The sequence below is a fragment of the Salmo salar genome, chromosome 09 (genome assembly GCF_965601325.2).
Source record: "Salmo salar chromosome 09, fSalSal1, whole genome shotgun sequence".
NCBI lineage: Eukaryota > Metazoa > Chordata > Actinopteri > Salmoniformes > Salmonidae > Salmo > Salmo salar.
In genome coordinates, this window is record NC_138299.1 from 152,431,064 (window position 1) to 152,444,149 (window position 13,086).

The following is a 13,086-nucleotide window of genomic DNA, read 5'->3' on the forward strand; positions in this document are numbered from 1 at the left end:
TCTCTTTCTCCTTCATTCTCTCTCTCTCTCTCTCTCTCTCTCTCTCTCTCTCTCTCTCTCTCTCTCTCTCTCTCTTTCTCCTTCATTCTCTCTCTCTCTCTCTCTCTCTCTCTCTCTTTCTCCTTCATTCTCTCTCTCTCTCTCTCTCTCTCTCTCTCTCTCTCTTTCTCCTTCATTCTCTCTCTCTCTCTCTCTCTCGCTCTCTCTTTCTCCTTCATTCTCTCTCTCTCTCTCTCTCTCTCTCTCTCTTTCTCCTTCATTCTCTCTCTCTCTCTCTCTCTCTCTCTCTCTCTCTTTCTCCTTCATTCTCTCTCTCTCTCTCTCTCTCTCTCTCTCTCTCTCTCTCTCTCTCTCTCTCTCTTTCTCCTTCATTCTCTCTCTCTCTCTCTCTCTCTCTCTCTTTCTCCTTCATTCTCTCTCTCTCTCTCTCTCTCTCTCTCTCTCTCTCTTTCTCCTTCATTCTCTCTCTCTCTCTCTCTCTCTCTCTCTCTCTCTCTCTCTTTCTCCTTCATTCTCTCTCTCTCTCTCTCTCTCTCTCTCTCTCTCTCTCTTTCTCTCTCTTTCTCCTTCATTCATTCTCTCTCTCTCTCTCTCTCTCTCTCTCTCTCTCTCTCTCTCTCTCTCTCTCTCTCTCTCTCTTTCTCCTTCATTCTCTCTCTCTCTCTCTCTCTCTCTCTCTCTCTCTCTCTCTCTTTCTCCTTCATTCTCTCTCTCTCTCTCTCTCTCTCTCTCTCTCTCTCTTTCTCTCTCTCTCTCTCTCTCTCTCTCTCTCTCTCTCTCTCTCTCTCTCTCTCTCTCTCTCTCTCTCTCTCTCTCTCTCTCTCTCTCTCTCTCTCTCTCTCTCTCTCTCTCTCTCTCTCTCTCTCGCTCTCTCTCCCCCCCCCCTCCTAGGTGATGTGTTAACTTCTTCTCTGCTGACCAAGGCTTGTGGTTTCTCCTGTTGTTTCTTTCCTACTGACTTAGTGACTCACTGGTCTTACTGGGGATCAGGCTGAACCTGTTGGGTTCTGGGTAGTTTCTCCTGTTTCCTGGTTGGAATGTTAAACTCTTCCTAATCCCTTCTGGGCTCTGATTAGCTGCTGCTCTGAACTCTGACATAGTTTTGGTTGGTCAGTAAGAGAAGGGGTTGTGAAGCGGTTATGAAGTGTGTGTATATTACTGTGTGAGAGTTTTAATCTGTGTGTGTGTTTTAGGTCTGACGTCTGAGGGTATCTACCGTAAGAGCGGTGTGAACAGTCGCGTGGCGGCGCTGTGCGAGGCGTTTCGGCGTGATGCCCGTTAGCGTGCGTCTGAAGGGAGGGGGAGCACCAGGTGGACGACGTGTCTAACACACTGAAACGCTTCTTTCAGAGAGTCTGGAGAGGGACTGTTCACCATACAGGCTGCTAGCGCATGGCTCAGCACACCTGGTGAGACCTACACCCCTAACCCCTACACCCTACCCACTAACCCCTGCACCCTAACCCCTACCCCTACACCCCAACCCCTAACCCTACACCCTAACCCCTAACCCTTACACCCTAACTCCTAAACCCTACACCCTAACCCCCTACACCCTTTTATTTATTTTTTATTTATTTCACCTTATTTAACCAGGTAGGCCAGTTGAGGACAAGTTCTCATGTACAACTGCGACCTTGCCAAGGTAAAGCAAAGCAGTGTGACAAAAACAACACAGAGTTACACATGGGATGAACAATCGTACAGTCAATAACACAATAGAAAAATCTGTATACAGTGTGTGCAAATGAAGTAAGGAGGTAAGGCAATAAATAGGCCAATAGTGGCGAAGTAAGTACAGTTTTAGCAATTTACACTGGAGTGATATATTGTGCAGATGAGGATGTGCAAGTAGAAATACTGGTGTGCAAAAGAGCAGAAAAACAAGTATAGGGATGAGGTAGGTAGTTGGTTGGACAGGCTATTTACAGATGGGCTGTGTACAGCTGCAGCGGTCGGTAAGCTGCTCTGACAGCTGATGCTTAAAGTTAGAGGGGGAGACATAAGTCAGTTACTTCAGTGATTTTTGCAATTGGTTCCAGTCATTGGAAGAACTGGAAGAAAAGGCGGCCCAAAACAGGTGTTGGCTTTGGGGGTGACCAGTGAGATATACCTGCTGGAGCGCGTGCTATGGTTACCAGTGAGCTGAGATAAGGCGGAGCTTTACTTGGCAAAGACTTATAGTATGACCTGGAGCCAGTGGGTTTGGCGACGAATATGTAGCGTGGACCAGCCAATGAGGAGCATACAGGTTGCCAGTGGTGGGTAGTATATGGGACTTTGGTGATAAAATGGATGGCACTGTGATAAGACTGCATCCAATTTGCTGAGTAGAGGGTTGGAGGCTATTTTGTAAATGACATCGCCGAAGTCAAGGATCGGTGGGATAGTCAGTTTTACGAGGGTATAGGAAGCCAATTCTAGATTTAACTTTTGATTGGAGATGCTCAATGTGAGTCTGGAAGGAGAGTTTACAGTCTAGCCAGACACCTAGGTATTTATAGTTGTCCACATATTCTAAGTCAGAACCGTCCAGGAGTAGTGATGCTGGTTGGGTGCGGGCAGTGATCGGTTGAAGAGCATGAATTTAGTTTTACTAGTGTTTAAGAGCAGTTGGAGGCCACAGAGGGTTGTTAACACAGTGTCCAAAGAAGGGCCAAATGTATACAGAATGGTGTTGTCTGTGTAGAGGTGGATCAGGGAATCACCTGCATTAAGAGCGACATCATTGATGTATACAGAGAAGAGAGTCGGCCTGAGAATTGAACCCTGTGGCACCCCCATAGAGACTGCCAGAGGTCCGGACAACAGGCCCTCCGATTTGACACACTGAACTCTATCTGAGAAGTAGTTAGTGAACCAGGTGAGGCAGTCATTAGAGAAACCAAGGCTGTTGAGTCTGCCGATAAGAATACGGTGATTGACAGAGTTGAAAGCCTTGGGCAGGTCGATGAAGACGGCTGCACAGTACTGTCTTTTATTGATGGCGGTTATGATATCGTTTAGGACCTTGAGCGTGGCTGAGGTGCACCCGTGACCAGCTCGGAAACCAGATTGCACAGCGGAGAAGGTACGGTGGGATTCGAAATGTTCGGTGATCTGTTTATTAACTTGGCTTTCGAAGACCTTAGAAAGGCAGGGCAGGATGGATATAGGTCTGTAACAGTTTGGGTAAAGAGTGTCTCCCCCTTTGAAGAAGGGGATGACCGCGGCCGCTTTCCAATCCTTAGGAATCTCAGACGATACGAGAGGTTGAACAGACTAGTAATAGAGGTTGCAACAATGGCGGCAGATAATTTTAGGAAGAGGGGGTCCAGATTGTCTAGCCCAGCTGATTTGTAGGGATCCAGATTTTGCAGCTCTTTCAGAACATCAGCTGTCTGGATTTGGGTGAAGGGGGAGGCTTGGGCCAGTTGCTGCGGGGGGTGCAGAGCTGTTGGCCGGGGTTTGGGTAGCCAGGTTGAAAGCATGGCCAGCCGTAATGAAATGCTTATTGAAATTCTCGATTATCATGGATTTATCAGTGGTGACAGTGGTTCCTAGTCTCAGTGCAGTGGGCAGCTGGTAGGAGGTACTCTTGTTCTCCATGGACTTTAGTGTCCCAAAACATTTTGGAATTAGTGCTACAGGATGCAAAATTCTGTTTGAAAAAGCTAGCCTTTGCTTTCCTAACTGACTGTATGTATTGGTTCCTGACTTCTCTGAACAGTTGCATATCGCGGGGGCTATTCGATGCTATTGCAGTCTGCCACAGGATGTCTTTGTGCTGGTCGAGGCCAGTCAGGTCTGGAGTGAACCAAGGGCTATATCTGTTCTTAGTTCTACATTTTTTGAAAAGGGCATGCTTATTTAAGATGGTGAGGAAATTACTTTTAAAGAACGACCAGGCATCCTCTACTGTCGCGATGAGGTTAATATCCTTCCAGGATACCCGGACCAGATTGATTAGAAAGGCCTGCTCACAGAAGTGTTTTAGGGAGTGTTTGATACTGATGAGGGGTGGTCGTTTGACTGTGGACCCATAGCGGATGCAGGCAATGAGGCAGTGATCGCTGAGATCCTGGTTGAAAACAGCAGAGGTGTATTTAGAGGGCAAGTTGGTCAGGATGATATCTATGAGGGTACCCATGTTTATGGGATTTGGGGTCGTACTTGGTAGGTTCCTTGATAATTTGTATGAGATTGAGGGCATCTAGCTTAGATTGTAGAATGACCGGGGTGTTAACCTCTATGGGCTAGGTGGGACGCAAGCGTCCCACCCGTGGTGCACTCCATCAACAGCAGGTGCAGTTTCAAGAGCGGCAAATTTGAATCCAAATAAATGTCAAAATTCAAATTTTTCAAACATACAACTATTTTACACCCTTTGAAAGATAAACATCTCCTTAATCTAACCACGTTTTACGATTTCAAAAAGGTTTTACGGCGAAAGCATAAATTTAGAGTATGTTAGGACAGTACATTTACAAGAGTTGTGTGTAATGTTTTGTCAATTCAAAGACAGGGTCACCAAAACCATAAAACCAGCTAAAATGATGCACTAACCTTTTACAATCTCCATCAGATGACACTCCTAGGACATTATGTTAGACAATGCATGCATTTTTAGTTCTATCAAGTTCATATTTATATCCAAAAACAGCGTTTTACTATGGCATTGATGTTGAGGAAATCGTTTCCCTCCAATAACCGGCAGTCAAGTCAGCACCACAAATTAAATAATTAAAATTAGAAAACATTGGTAAAATATTATATTGTCATTTAAAGAATTATAGATTTACATCTCTTGAACGCAATCAACTTGCAAGATTTAAAAATAACCTTACTGGGAAATCACACTTTGCAATAATCTGAGCACTGCGCCCAGAAAAATACGCGTTGCGATACAGACTAGCAGTCATGTTGGGGAGATCTAAAATCGAAAATACTATGTAAATAATCCATTACCTTTGATTCTCTTCATCAGATGTCACTTCCAGGTATCACAGGTCCATAACGAATGTAGTTTTGTTCAAAAAAGCTCATCATTTATGTCCAAAAATCTCCGTCTTGTTAGCACATGATCTAAGCCAGCCGGACTTCTCGTCATGAACGAGGGGAAAAAATATATTTACGTTCGTTCAAACATGTCAAACGTTGTATAGCATAAATCATTAGGGCCTTTTTTAACCAGAACATGAATAATATTCAAGGTGGACGAATGCATTCTCTTTTATAACGTATTGGAACGAGGGTACCCAACATGAACTCGCGCGCCAGGTGTCTAATGGGCCATCATCGTTCCATGGCTCTTGTTCGGTCAGATCTCCCTCCAGAAGACTCAAAACACTTTGTAAAGGCTGGTGACATCTAGTGGAAGCAATAGGAAGTGCCAAAATATTCCTCAGCCCCTGTGTTTTTCAATGGCATAGGTTTAAAGGTAATACAACACATCAGGTATCCACTTCCTGTCAGAAAATGTCTCAGGGTTTTGCCTGCCAAATGAGTTCTGTTATACTCACAGACACCATTCAAACAGTTTTAGAAACTTTAGAGTGTTTTCTATCCATATATAATAAGTATATGCATATTCTAGTTACTGGGTAGGATTAGTAACCAGATTAAATCGGGTACATTTTTTTATCCAGCCGTGCAAATACTGCCCCCTAGCCCTAACAGGTTAAGCATATCCCAATTTAGGTCACCTAGCAGTACGAACTCTGACGATAGATGGGGGGCAATCAATTCACATATGGCGTCCAGGGCACAGCTGGGAGCTGAGGGGGGTCTATAACAAGCGGCAACAGTGAGGGACTTATTTCTGGAGAGATGGATCTTTAAAATAGAAGCTTGAACTGTTTTGGCATAGAACTGGATAGTATGACAGAACTCTGCAGGCTATCTCTACAGTAAATTGCAATTCCGCCCCCTTTAGCAGTTCTGTCTTGACGGAAAATGTTGTAATTGGGGATGGAAATTTCTGAATTTTTGGTGGCCTTTCTAAGCCAGGATTCAGACACGGCAAGGACATCAGGGTTGGCGGAATGTGCTAAAGCAGTGAATAAAGCAAACTTAGGGAGGAGGCTTCTGATGTTAACATGCATGAACCCAAGGCTTCTACGGTTGCAGAAGTCAACAAATGAGAGCGCCTGGGGACACAAAGGGCCTGGGTTAACCTCCACATCACCAGAGGAGGAGTAGGATGAGGGTACGGCTAAAGGCTATAAGAACTGGTTGTCTAGTGCATTGGGTAAAGGAGCAGATTTCTGGCCGTGGTAGAATAGATTCAGGGCATAGTGTACAGACAAGGGTATGGTAGGGTGCGAGCACAGTGGGGGTAAACCTAGGCATTGAGTGACAATGAGAGAGGTTTCATCTCTGGAGGCGCCACTTAAGCTAGGTGAGGTCTCCGGATGTGTGGGGGGTGGGACAAGGACGCTATCTGAGGCATGTTGAGCAGGACTAGGGGCTCCGCATTCAAATAAAAGAATGAGAGCTGCCCTAAACAACAGTATACAAGGCATATTGACATTAGAGAGAGGCATAAAGCAATCACAGGTGTTGATTGGGAGAGATAAAACAACAACGGGTGAGACAACAACGGGTAAACAGCTAAGACAACAACAACGGGTAAACGGCTAAGACAACAACAACGGGTAAACGGCTAAGACAACAACAACGGGTAAACAGCTAAGACAACAACAACGGGTAAACAGCTAAGACAACAACAACGGGTAAACGGCTAAGACAACAACAACAGGTAAACAGCTAAGACAACAACAACGGGTAAACAGCTAAGACAACAACAACGGGTAAACGGCTAAGACAACAACAACGGGTAAACAGCTAAGACAACAACAACGGGTAATCAGCTAAGACAACAACAACGGGTAAACGGCTAAGACAACAACAACGGGTAATCAGCTAAGACAACAACAACGGGTAATCAGCTAAGACAACAACAACGGGTAAACAGCTAAGACAACAACAACGGGTAAACGGCTAAGACAACAACAACGGGTAATCAGCTAAGACAACAACAACGGGTAATCAGCTAAGACAACAACAACGGGTAAACAGCTAAGACAACAACAACGGGTAAAAGGCGATGAATGGGCAGAGAGGGTCCGTTATCTACACACAGGGCCTGAGTTCGAGGCTGGGGCCGACAGATAAACAAAATGAAGTACCGTGTTAATGAACAGTCCAGCAGGCATCAGCTGTGTAGCCGAGTGATCATAGGGTCCAATGAGCAGCAGCGATGAAACAGGGCGCTGTTCGGAAGTCGATTATTATGCAAGGCGAGCCGGCGACACGGCGTTCAGGAAGCTAGCAGGCCGGGGCTAGCAGATGGATCAACACCAACATCCATGACGCAGACGCCGGTTGAGAGCACATCGGCCGGATTATATTAGACCAGCAGACCAGTCGTGATGGATCGGCGGGGCTCCGTGTCGACAAAGGGTCCAGGCCAATTGGCAAGAGAGGTAATGTAGTTGGTGTACTTCGTTTGCTAGCCAGGAAATGGGCCTAGCTCGAGGCTAGCTCAAGGCAAGCTGGTGCATGCTTCTGGACAAGGGCATTAGCCACAATATCCACTCGGTAGCAACTAGCTAGCTGCGAAGATCCGGTGTAATGGTCCAGAGCTTGCGGCAGGAATCCGGTGATGTAGTGGGAAAAAAAGCAGTCCGATATGCTCAGGGCTGATATGGTGCTGTGCAGACTGGCAGGTATTATCCGGGCTATCCAGGATATAGCAGCTGGAGTCCGAGCTAAAGGTAAAGACCGCTAGCAGTGGCTAACAATGACTAAATAGCTAGTAGGTAATTAGCTGGCTGGCTTCTGAAGGCTAGCTTCTGATGGAGGTTCTGGTTATAAGGTCTAAAAAATAGCAGATCCGGGCCACGTTGGGTGAGGCGGGTTGCAGGAAAATATATTTCATTAGATAATGGAAAAAAAGAGGTTGAAATGTATACAAAACCCCTAACGCCTACACCCTAACCCCTACACCCTAACCCCTACACCCTACACCCCTAACCCCATACCCCTATACCCCTAACCCCATACCCCTAACTCCTACCCCTACCCCTACACCCTAACCCCATACCCTTAACTCCTACCCATACCCCTACACCCTAACCCCTACACCCTAACCCCTAACCTTAAATTCCCTACACCCTAACCCCTACACCCTAAGCTTAACTCCCTACACCCTAACCCCTACACCCTAACCCCAACATCCTACACCCTAACCCCTATACCCTAACCCCATACCCCTAACTCCTACCCCTACACCCTAATCCCATACCCCTAACTCCTACCCCAACACCCTAACCGCTACCCCTAACTCCTACCCCTACACCCTAACCCCTACCCCGAACTCCCTACTCCCTAACCCCAACACCGTACACCCTAACCCCTACACCCTAACCTTAACACCCTACACTCTAACCCCAACTCCCTACACTCACCCTAAAATAGGGGTGAGGTACTATATAGCAGGGGTGTATTCACTAGGAACCAAACGTGACCTAACTGAATAAAACATGTTTTGCTGTGTGTGTGTTGTCTGTCAGTGATCCCAGAGGAGAGCAGAAAGATCTCTCAGTACCAGCTGCTGCTGAGCCAGCTGCCCAGAGTCAACAAGGCCACACTACGAGCCCTGGTCAACCACCTCTACTGGTGAGACACACACACGCACGCACGCACGCACACACACACGCACGCACCCCTCAGCTCAGAGTGTAACGTTGTGTGTGTGTTGTCCACAGTGTGCAGCGGTTTGCAGAGCTGAACCAGATGAATCTCCATAACCTGGCTATAGTATTTGGCCCAACATTGTTCCAGAGCGACGGGAAGGACTACACAGCTGGCCTCGTCGTAGAGGAACTCATAGAGCACTACACAGACGTCTTTGAGGTCAGAGACCCTGTTAGCTCTAACCCCTGACCCCTGACCCCTAACCTCATAGAGCACTACACGGAAGTTTTTGAGGTCAGAGACCCTGTTAGCTCTAACCCCTGACCCCTAACCTCATAGAGCACTACACGGAAGTCTTTGAGGTCAGAGACCCTGTTAGCTCTAACCTCTGACCCCTGACCCCTAACCTCAGAGGCAACAGGTAGCCTAGCAGTTAAGAGCGTTGAGCCAGTAACCGAAAGGTCGCTGGTTTGAATCCCCGAGTCCGACAAGGTGAACAATCTGTCGACATGCCCTTGAGCAAGGCACTTAACCCTAATTGCTCCAGTAAGTTGCTCTGGATAAGAGCGTCTGCTAAATGACTTACATTTAAAATGTAATAGTGCATTATTGCCCATAGAGGCTGATCTTGGGTCAGTTTAGCATTTTCCCTTACTAATGTTTAAGGTTAAGATTGAGGTAGAGGAAGCTTATCCTAGATCTGTACATTGTGGAAACCCCAGGGAACTCTGTCATCTTTGAGTTTAGGCACTAGCTCTCTTCTGCTCTCTTCTGCCCTCTGGTGTTTGGTAGTGGTATGACTACAGTGTTTAGTAGTGGTGTGACTACAGTGTTTAGTAGTGGGTGACTACAGTGTTTAGTAGTGGTATGACTACAGTGTTTAGTAGTGGTATGACTACAGTGTTTAGTAGTGGTGTGACTACAGTCTTTAGTAGTGGTATGACTACAGTGTTTAGTAGTGGTATGACTACAGTGTTTAGTAGTGGTATGACTACAGTGTTTAGTAGTGGGTGACTACAGTGTTTAGTAGTGGTGTGACTACAGTGTTTAGTAGTGGTATGACTACAGTGTTTAGTAGTGGGTGACTACAGTGTTTAGTAGTGGTATGACTACAGTGTTTAGTAGTGGTATGACTACAGTGTTTAGTAGTGGGTGACTACAGTGTTTAGTAGTGGGTGACTACAGTGTTTGGTCGGGGGGGTGACTACAGTGTTTGGTAGGGGGGTGACTACAGTGTTTGGTAGTGGTGTGACTACAGTGTTTAGTAGTGGTATGACTACAGTGTTTAGTAGTGGTATGACTACAGTGTTTAGTAGTGGTATGACTACAGTGTTTAGTAGTGGGTGACTACAGTGTTTAGTAGTGGTATGATTACAGTGTTTAGTAGTGGTATGACTACAGTGTTTAGTAGTGGGTGACTACAGTGTTTAGTAGTGGGTGACTACAGTGTTTGGTCGGGGTGACTACAGTGTTTAGTCGGGGGGGGTGACTACAGTGTTTGGTAGGGGGGTGACTACAGTGTTTGGTAGGGGGGGTGACTACAGTGTTTGGTAGGGAGATGACTACAGTGTTTGGTAGGGGGTGACTGCAGTGTTTGGTAGGCGGGTGACTACAGTGTTTGGTAGGGGGTGACTACAGTGTTTGGTCTGGGGTGACTACAGTGTTTGGTAGGGGGTGACTACAGTGTTTGGTAGGGGGTGACTGCAGTGTTTGGTAGGGGGGTGACTGCAGTGTTTGGTAGGGGGATGACTACAGTGTTTGGTCTGGGGTGACTACAGTGTTTGGTCTGGGGTGACTACAGTGTTTGGTAGGGGGTGACTACAGTGTTTGGTAGGGGGTGACTGCAGTGTTTGGTAGGGGGGTGACTGCAGTGTTTGGTAGGGGGGTGACTGCAGTGTTTGGTAGGGGGATGACTACAGTGTTTGGTCAGGGGTGACTACAGTGTTTGGTCAGGGGTGACTACAGTGTTTGGTAGTGGTATGACTACAGTGTTTAGTAGTGGTGTGACTACAGTGTTTAGTAGTGGATGACTACAGTGTTTAGTAGTGGTATGACTACAGTGTTTAGTAGTGGTGTGACTACAGTGTTTAGTAGTGGTGTGACTACAGTGTTTAGTAGTGGTATGACTACAGTGTTTAGTAGTGGTATGACTACAGTGTTTAGTAGTGGTATGACTACAGTGTTTAGTAGTGGGTGACTACAGTGTTTAGTAGTGGTGTGACTACAGTGTTTAGTAGTGGTGTGACTACAGTGTTTAGTAGTGGTATGACTACAGTGTTTAGTAGTGGTATGACTACAGTGTTTAGTAGTGTTATGACTACAGTGTTTAGTAGTGGTATGACTACAGTGTTTAGTAGTGGTATGACTACAGTGTTTAGTAGTGGTATGACTACAGTGTTTAGTAGTGGTGTGACTACAGTGTTTAGTAGTGGTGTGACTACAGTGTTTAGTAGTGGGTGACTACAGTGTTTAGTAGTGGTGTGACTACAGTGTTTAGTAGTGGTATGACTGTGTTTGGTAGGGGGTGACTGCAGTGTTTGGTAGGCGGGTGACTACAGTGTTTGGTAGGGGGTGACTACAGTGTTTGGTCTGGGGTGACTACAGTGTTTGGTAGGGGGTGACTACAGTGTTTGGTAGGGGGTGACTGCAGTGTTTGGTAGGGGGGTGACTGCAGTGTTTGGTAGGGGGATGACTACAGTGTTTGGTCTGGGGTGACTACAGTGTTTGGTCTGGGGTGACTACAGTGTTTGGTAGGGGGTGACTACAGTGTTTGGTAGGGGGTGACTGCAGTGTTTGGTAGGGGGGTGACTGCAGTGTTTGGTAGGGGGGTGACTGCAGTGTTTGGTAGGGGGATGACTACAGTGTTTGGTCAGGGGTGACTACAGTGTTTGGTCAGGGGTGACTACAGTGTTTGGTAGTGGTATGACTACAGTGTTTAGTAGTGGTGTGACTACAGTGTTTAGTAGTGGATGACTACAGTGTTTAGTAGTGGTATGACTACAGTGTTTAGTAGTGGTGTGACTACAGTGTTTAGTAGTGGTGTGACTACAGTGTTTAGTAGTGGTATGACTACAGTGTTTAGTAGTGGTATGACTACAGTGTTTAGTAGTGGTATGACTACAGTGTTTAGTAGTGGGTGACTACAGTGTTTAGTAGTGGTGTGACTACAGTGTTTAGTAGTGGTGTGACTACAGTGTTTAGTAGTGGTATGACTACAGTGTTTAGTAGTGGTATGACTACAGTGTTTAGTAGTGTTATGACTACAGTGTTTAGTAGTGGTATGACTACAGTGTTTAGTAGTGGTATGACTACAGTGTTTAGTAGTGGTATGACTACAGTGTTTAGTAGTGGTGTGACTACAGTGTTTAGTAGTGGTGTGACTACAGTGTTTAGTAGTGGATGACTACAGTGTTTAGTAGTGGTATGACTACAGTGTTTAGTAGTGGGTGACTACAGTGTTTAGTAGTGGTGTGACTACAGTGTTTAGTAGTGGTGTGACTACAGTGTTTAGTAGTGGTATGACTACAGTGTTTAGTAGTGGTATGACTACAGTGTTTAGTAGTGGGTGACTACAGTGTTTAGTAGTGGGTGACTACAGTGTTTGGTCGGGGGGGTGACTACAGTGTTTGGTAGGGGGGTGACTACAGTGTTTGGTAGGGGGGTGACTACAGTGTTTGGTAGGGGGGGTGACTACAGTGTTTGGTAGGGAGATGACTACAGTGTTTGGTAGGGGGTGACTGCAGTGTTTGGTAGGGGGGTGACTACATTGTTTGGTAGGGGGTGACTACAGTGTTTGGTCTGGGGTGACTACAGTGTTTGGTCGGGGGTGACTACAGTGTTTGGTAGGGGGTGACTGCAGTGTTTGGTAGGGGGTGACTGCAGTGTTTGGTAGGGGGGTGACTGCAGTGTTTGGTAGGGGGATGACTACAGTGTTTGGTCAGGGGTGACTACAGTGTTTGGTCAGGGGTGACTACAGTGTTTGGTAGTGGTATGACTACAGTGTTTAGTAGTGGTGTGACTACAGTGTTTAGTAGTGGATGACTACAGTGTTTAGTAGTGGTATGACTACAGTGTTTAGTAGTGGGTGACTACAGTGTTTAGTAGTGGTGTGACTACAGTGTTTAGTAGTGGTATGATTACAGTGTTTAGTAGTGGTATGACTACAGTGTTTAGTAGTGGTATGACTACAGTGTTTAGTAGTGGGTGACTACAGTGTTTAGTAGTGGTGTGACTACAGTGTTTAGTAGTGGTGTGACTACAGTGTTTAGTAGTGGTATGACTACAGTGTTTAGTAGTGGTATGACTACAGTGTTTAGTAGTGGTATGACTACAGTGTTTAGTAGTGGGTGACTACAGTGTTTGGTAGGGGGTGACTACAGTGTTTGGTAGGGGGGTGACTACAGTGTT

At 46.2% G+C, this 13,086-nt stretch overlaps 1 protein-coding gene across 1 annotated transcript in view; it reads left to right on the top strand.

The window, feature by feature from the left end:
* arap1 (ArfGAP with RhoGAP domain, ankyrin repeat and PH domain 1) overlaps positions 1-13,086 on the top strand; it is a 93,533-nt gene that overhangs the window by 58,232 nt on the left and 22,215 nt on the right. The window contains 5 exon segments of the mRNA XM_082956445.1: positions 1,194-1,279; positions 1,282-1,344; positions 1,346-1,409; positions 8,556-8,661; positions 8,751-8,898. Coding sequence (XP_082812571.1) covers positions 1,194-1,279; positions 1,282-1,344; positions 1,346-1,409; positions 8,556-8,661; positions 8,751-8,898 — 467 coding nt within the window.